Below are 7500 nucleotides of genomic sequence, written 5' to 3'. Positions count from 1 at the left end.
TTGTACCCTGAAGAAGTGTATATTAAAATACCCGAAAGCACTAGGTACTAAAGCAGTTTATCATCTCTTACTGGCTTTTGCTGTATATTAAGTCACGTGATCCTTGTGACATTAAAGTATATATATATATATATATATATATATATATATATATATATATATATATATATATATATATATATATACTTATATATGTGTGTGTGTACGTGTATATATATATTACATTTGGGAACTTGAATATTGAGAAAATTTGATTTGATATATCTGTTGTTTCTCTTTATACAGGAAGGGGTGTGAAGTGCTTAAGCGATGACAGAGCCACTGAAGTTACAGTTCCACTCCTTCACAGAGACTGTAAGTAACCTCATTTTACAGCTTCTTCTGCTCTTACAATTATTTCTGTGAATCATACTACACCATGTAACTTATTTGGGTGCTGTTTTGGTATGCGAGCCCTAAGTCGTGTTTTTGCTTTGGTGTGCGATCTCACCTGTTAGTGGCTTTCTCACTTCACTTCACGGCGAAGCAAGAACCATTAGATTTTCTAAATGAATATATATATATATATATATATATATATATATATATATATATATATACATATATATATATATATGTGTGTATATATATATATATATATATATATATATATATATATATATATATATATATATATATATATATAAGGAATAATTATCTAAGAAATAATGATCAATCATTGATGTTAGCGTGCGCAGCTCAACATTACCGTTTGCCAGTACATACGGAGTTTGATGTTTTTATTTTTTTCGCGAGCGAAGCGAACGTACGGCGAAGCAAGAACCATTAGATTTTCCATTATTCTTGTTTTTTTTACCTATTAAAAATAATGAGATCGCCTATCAAAACAGCACCCGTTTTTGTTCATTCAAATTGAAGGCTATATCATTACAATCATAAGTTTGATCATACATAAATATCTCATTTTATTTTCAACAGATGTTTTCTTATGGCTAGTATATAAAAAACTTAAAAACTAATAAAAACATATCTTTTTTTCTGCTATGAAAGGCAGATCACCGGCAAAGAAACTGACAATCACGGTGAATAGGGAAGATGATGTCGTCATTGAATTTAAGAAACATCCCTATTGGTATCAAATGGAATGGCGTCAAGATCCAAATATAAACTACGAGAACATTATCAAGACTGACAAATCAAAACTAATTGTACCACACGATAAGGCGAAGGAGTCTGGTGTCTATTTATTCAAAAAGGCTGAAAACGCACCAGGAGCTTCAAAAGAGTGTGCAGTTGTGATCATTAGGAGGGGTAAGAATTATGTATATGAGTATTGAAGAAAATAACCCACAGTGTATGAAAAAAAAATTAGATTTACTTAGCTTTCGAAGGGACCATCTCCCTTCCTCTTCAGAAAACAAATGGTTACAAATTTTTAAAAAGAAATACAGTAAGGTTCCTAAGTATAAAAAACCACCGTAACAGGTTTTTTTTTTTTTATTCCTTACGAGCCTTTCTGTACTTTTTTTTTTTTTAACCCATTTGGTTTCTGAAGAGGAAGGGAGATGGTCCTTTCGAAAGCTAGATCAATTTCATCTTTCATACATTGTGGGTTATTTTATTTATCAGAAATACACGGAAAATTGTGTATTTTAATATATATGAGTATAGTTTTTATAAGCTATTGACGCCTATTTAAGTAATGGAACCTAATATATCATGCGGGATATTGTTGACTTATAGAATAGAGTATTTATACTCTATAGAACAGCGGCCGCCACCCGGTGGTCCAAGGACCACTGGCGGTACATGAGAAAAAAAGAAATTGGTGGTCCGCAGAGAAATTGGGACATTATTTCAATATTTATGTTTTCTTAAACCTCTTATGGAAATGTCTCACAGAAGACACAGAGCCCGGTGTTGCCAATTTAGCATTTCAGAGCAACTTAGCATTACAAATATGAACCCATCTTTTAGCAAAAAAGAAAAAATCTATAATTAATTAACGCCATCATTAACAAAATAAATCGATCATAATGAATGTGGATTTTTTCCCGGATGTAGTGTGGACCTACACAAAATGCATATCAAATAAAAAGGAATATGTTTTATCAGTTTCATAAGCATTTCGATTGCATAGCCAAACAACATTAAAAGAGTGTTTGTCTCTCGCATGATTTCAGTAGACCAAATTTATGTCATTATTCCAGTCAATTTTTTTTTCAAAGAAGTACAGAAGTATACAAAGAATATATGGAGCTAACATTTCATAGAAACAGATGCAGATTATTATTATTATTATTATTATTATTATTATTATTATTATTATTATTATTATTATTATTATTATTATCACTTCTTGCTAAGCTACAACCCTAGTCGGAAAAAGCAAGATGCTATAAGAGCAAGCACTCCAAGAGGGAAAGGATAGACCAGTGAGGAAATGAATTGAAGAAATAGATGAACTACATGACATTTAATGAATGATTTATATGAAATGTGTATGTATGTGCCATAGTTTTCACTGATATCCATGAAATTGCTCAAATACTGTCTTCCTTTCCTTGGTCTTTGTGTTGCAGAATGCCCAGCCAACAGGTATGGCGACCAATGCAGCCATTGGTGCCCCGATTGCATGCACAGAGGTATTTGTGATGCCAAGACTGGAAAATGTGTCTGTCCTCCTGGATTCAAAGGGGAATGGTGTGAAGAAGGTGAGGTCTTATATGCTTTCTTCAGCTTTACTTCAACTAGACGAGTTACAGGAATGCCTGTTTATTAAATGACTCTTGTATTGCCATTGTAGCTGGAGCTTGTGGATTACAATACTTCACAGACGCTTGGACTTTCTATACCTGATCTGCTCCATGTTCTAAGCCTTGTGACTTTAACCTTGTCTCCTTTCTTTTTTGTGGATTACAATACTTCACAGACGCTTGGACTTTCTATACCTGATCTGCTCCATGTTCTAAGCCTTGTGATTTTAACCTTGTCCCCTTTCTAGTTTTGTGATCTAATTATAGGTGACAATCACTAGTAACCAATTCCTTGTTTCTCTCCCTTTCTGACAGCATGTGAAGGCGACCAAATTCTCGACTCGTGTACCATAAATCCAGGGGTAACAAGTAATACACAGATCTGTTTACCTTCTCCATACGGATGTTCTTGCGCTCCAGGCAAGAAAGGCTACTTGTGCAATGCAGGTAATTTTATTTTTATTTTTATTTTTTTTTTCTTGTTCCTAAAAGCATCTTTGAACTAACGTCCATTACCTACCCACGATCACATTATCATTATTATTATTATTATTATTATTATTATTATTATTATTATTATTATCATTATTATTATTATTATTATTATTATTATTATTATCACTTGCTAAGCTAGAACCTTAGTTGGAAAAGCAGAACGCTATAAGCCAAGTGCCCCAAGAGGGAAAATAGCCCAGTGAGGAAAGGAAATAATGAAAAACTACAAGAGAAGTTTAAGAACAATAATAACATTAAAATAAATCTTATATATAAAAACTATAAAGACTTGAAAAAAGCAAGAGGAAGAGAAACAAGATAGAATAGTGTGCAATAATGGTAATTTTATTTTTTTTCATTATTATTCTTAAAAGCCACTTCGAACTTCATTTTAATGTTGTTACCGTTCTTAAGATATTTCATTTTCTTCCTAGTTTCCTTTCTTCACTGGGCTATTTTCCTTGTTGGGGCTCATGGGCTTATAGCATCCTGCTTTTCCTATTAGGGTTGTAGCTTAGCAAGTAATAATAATAATAATAATAATAATAATAATAATAATAATAATTAACGTCCTTTGTGTACTTACGATCACATAATACGCCTTATGAAATATGCTGAAGATATTAATATTAATCTCTGGCACCGTCGTTCAATTAGTTCATTATGCATGTTGCATAAGATTTTTCATAATTCGACCATCCTTTACACTCACATCTTCCCGGACAGTTCCAGCCTGTTCGTATTACTAGACATGCAGTTCATTCTAATAGTGAGGCCTTCTCCATCATGAGGCTTAATACTACACAGTACTCTAGAAGTTTTATTCCAGTTGGGACCAAGTTGTGGAATGATCTTCCTAATCGGGTAGTTGGATCGGGAGAATTTCAAAAGTTCAAACTTGCAGAAAATGTTTTTATGTTGAACAGGCTGACATAAGTCTTTTTATAGTTTACATATGAAAGATCTATCTTAATGTTGATACTGTTATTAAAATATTTTATTTTAATTGTTCTTTATTTCTCATATAGCTTATCTATTTCCTTATCTCCTTCCCTCACTGGCCTATTTTCCCTGTTGGAGCCGTTGGGCTTATGGCATCCTGCTTTTCCAACTAGGGTTGTAGCTTAGATAGTAATAATGATAATAAGACTTTAACTTCTCCTGAATTCATGTACGTAAAAATTCCCGAACATTATATGTGTGTGCGTGTGTGTGTGCACATCCATCTAAATATTTGACAGTCATTTTTGATGGGTCGCGTACACTAGTATTAATATATTCAGCTATTTGTGAATTGTATATTTTATGGATACTTTTGAGTAATTACACCATTTTTAATTTTATATATATTTTGGATATATATCAAATGTATGCTGGCATCACGAACTTTTGTTTGGTTGTCTGTTCCAGGTCGTTTAATGAGGAAACCTGGTTAGTTTTTTGTTTTTGCTTTTATATAATTCTAACTTGTTTCCCGTGTGGCGAATTGTTTTAGGTAACGAAAAAGTAATAGAGGAAAACAATAGCTTTGCATAATATGGCAGTATATTATTATTATTATTATTATTATTATTATTATTATTATTATTATTATTATTATTATTATTACTTGCTAAGCTACAAGCCTAGTCGGAAAAGCAAGATGCTATAAGCTCAGGGACCCCAACAGGGAAAATAATCCAGTGAGGAAAGGAAACAAGAAAAAATAATAAGAATTGTTTGGGAATCTCAGTGTTGTCAGGTGAATGAGGACAGAGGAGAATCTGTAAAGAATAGGCCAGATTATTTGGTGTATGTGTAGGCAAAGGGAAAGTGAACCGTAACTAGAGAGAAGGATCCAATGCAGTACTGTCTGGCCAGTCAAAGGACCACATAACTCTCTAGCGGTAGTATCGTGGTCTTGTAAACAAACCCCTTTTTTCCACTTTTCAGATTGTGATCCTGGTACCTGGGGAGTGAACTGTCTACAGAGATGTAATCACTGTGTGGGTGGAACTTGCGACAAAGTGACAGGAAAGTGTTCATCTGGTCGAGAAGATCCCTGTGCTGGAGGTAAGCTGATAAGTTCCCATTATTTATCTTTATTGTGGTGGCCTATGTGGTAATGTCCCTGACTGGTGATCGCCAGACTGCGGTTAGAACCCCGCTCAAACTCATTAGTTCCTTTGGGCGCTGCAACTTCACCATCCTTGTGAGCTAAGGATGGAGGTCATGGGGGGAGCCTATTAGACTATCTGCTGAATCATTAGCAGCCATTACCTGGCCCTCCTTGGTCCTAGCTTGGGTGGAGAGGGACCTTGACTGCTACTCATAGGAAATATTAATTTTAATGTTGTTACTGTTCTTAAAATCTTTAATTTTTCCTGGTTTCCTTTCCTCATTGGGCTATTATCACTTTTGGAGCCCCTGGGCTTATAGAATTCTTCTTTTCCAACAAGGGTATTAGTTTAGCAAGTAATAATAATAATATTATACGGTCAGTCTCCAGGGCATTGCCCTGCTTGATAGGGTAATGTCACTGTCCCTTGCCTCTGCCACTTATGAGCGGCCTTTAAACCTTTAAACAAAGACCCACTGAGTAACCTTGCTCAGTATATCAAACTTAGAATTTCTGCTAAGCAAATAAATTGTTCCTATGGATGTTTATTGTTAAGCATTCGATAAAGTCTACGTATTGTACCAACCGTGTGTCACACGATCGTACATAGTTCATTTTGTGTATAATATTATGCTTGTATCTTCGCTCTCTCCTCGCACTAAAAAGAACCTGAAAAAACATCTGTTTTTCTCATTGGTAACGGTGTCGATTTTGAACATGAAATTTGCTTTTGCCTTGAGCTTTTGTATATAAAGGAGAGTGTTCTATAATAAACTCACCCAGTGGCTTTCGTCCTGTCTTTGAGTCACAACCTTCTCTCGGCCCGTCACAGTATCCATAGTACTTTCCTGACTCCAATTTTAGAATGGAAGTCTAATAATAGAAAAACAGTTAAATTATATCATTACAGGATTACAATCAAAGGCTTACAAGTGCTTATATTCTTCATCGGTAACATGTTTAGCTATATTTAGATACACTGTTAAAAATTCGCATGAAAAAAGCGGTGAAAATCCTTGAATAAATGTTGCCTGGTATTTACCGTTTTAAAAACGGATATATTGACGTAAAGGAGTGATATTACGGTCACTAACCAGTAAAAGATATTAACAAAATATGGTAAAATTACAGTCGACTGTATTTTACTGAAATATGGCTGAGAACAGGATATTATTACGGGGAATTTCCTATTAGAATTACATTTCTTTTTTCTAACAGTGTATCTTGATAGTTTGTTTACCTTGTCTTTGAAGAACAGAGTATTTTTGAACGCGTCTTTTTTAACATTTTTTCAAAATGCATTGGATTGTTAAGAATATTCATCAATTTCTATACATAATCACTTTTTCCATGATAGTAATACCTTTCCCTTTATCTGGCATGGAAAATATAACGTCCTTGTTTTCAATTAGATTTTTAGATATTTGTTTGTAGGTAGTAGATTGGCCAGGGAACCAGCCACCTGTTGAGATACTACCGCTAGAGAGTTATGGGGTCTTTTGACTGGCCTGACAGTACTACGTTGGATCCTTCTCTCTGGTTACTGTTCATTTTCCCATTGCCTACACACATAGCGAATAGTCTGGCATTTTCTTTACTTATTCTCCTCTCTCCTCATACATCAGACAATACTGAGATTACCAAACCATTCTTCTTCACCCAAGGGGTTACGAACTGTAATTGTTCAGGGGCCACTTTCCTCTTGGCAAGGGTAGAAGAGACTCTTTAGCTATGGTCAGCAGCTCTTCTAGGAGTAGGACACTCCAAAATCAAACCATTGTTCTCTAGTCTTGGATAGTGCCATAGCCTCTGTACCATGGTCTTCCACTGCCTTGGGTTAGAGTTCTCTTGCTTGTAATGTAAGTCGAATGTTTGCAAGTCGAATGTTTGCAAGTCGAATGTTTGCAAGTCGAATGTTTGTTAGTCGAATGTTTGTTAGTCGAATGTTTGTGAAATCGAATGTTCGTAAGTTGAAATCTCTATTTATGTTTCAGGCCCCAAAGGATACCTCCGTTTCCGACAGGAACCGGACGTTAAACCGGACGAGGATAAGGTAACCGTGACCTTTGTGAAGGAATTTGATGGGGAAGAACCAATTTCGAAGGACATAAGATATCGAGTAGTTATTTGGGTGAGTTATAACCTTCCATA

At 34.7% G+C, this 7500-nt stretch overlaps 1 protein-coding gene across 1 annotated transcript in view; it reads left to right on the top strand.

Moving 5' to 3' along the window:
• Nucleotides 1-7500, top strand: part of LOC137632848 (receptor-type tyrosine-protein phosphatase kappa-like) — a 40397-nt gene that overhangs the window by 3126 nt on the left and 29771 nt on the right. Inside the window, exons 5-10 of the mRNA XM_068364945.1 lie at nt 286-354; nt 1051-1311; nt 2583-2714; nt 3072-3203; nt 5184-5303; nt 7344-7480. Of these exons, the coding sequence (XP_068221046.1) occupies nt 286-354; nt 1051-1311; nt 2583-2714; nt 3072-3203; nt 5184-5303; nt 7344-7480 (851 nt within the window). The remainder of the gene's footprint in view (nt 1-285; nt 355-1050; nt 1312-2582; nt 2715-3071; nt 3204-5183; nt 5304-7343; nt 7481-7500) is intronic.

This window comes from Palaemon carinicauda, chromosome 42 (assembly GCF_036898095.1).
Source record: "Palaemon carinicauda isolate YSFRI2023 chromosome 42, ASM3689809v2, whole genome shotgun sequence".
In the NCBI taxonomy this organism is placed as follows: domain Eukaryota; kingdom Metazoa; phylum Arthropoda; class Malacostraca; order Decapoda; family Palaemonidae; genus Palaemon; species Palaemon carinicauda.
This window is presented reverse-complemented; position numbering and strand designations above follow the sequence as displayed.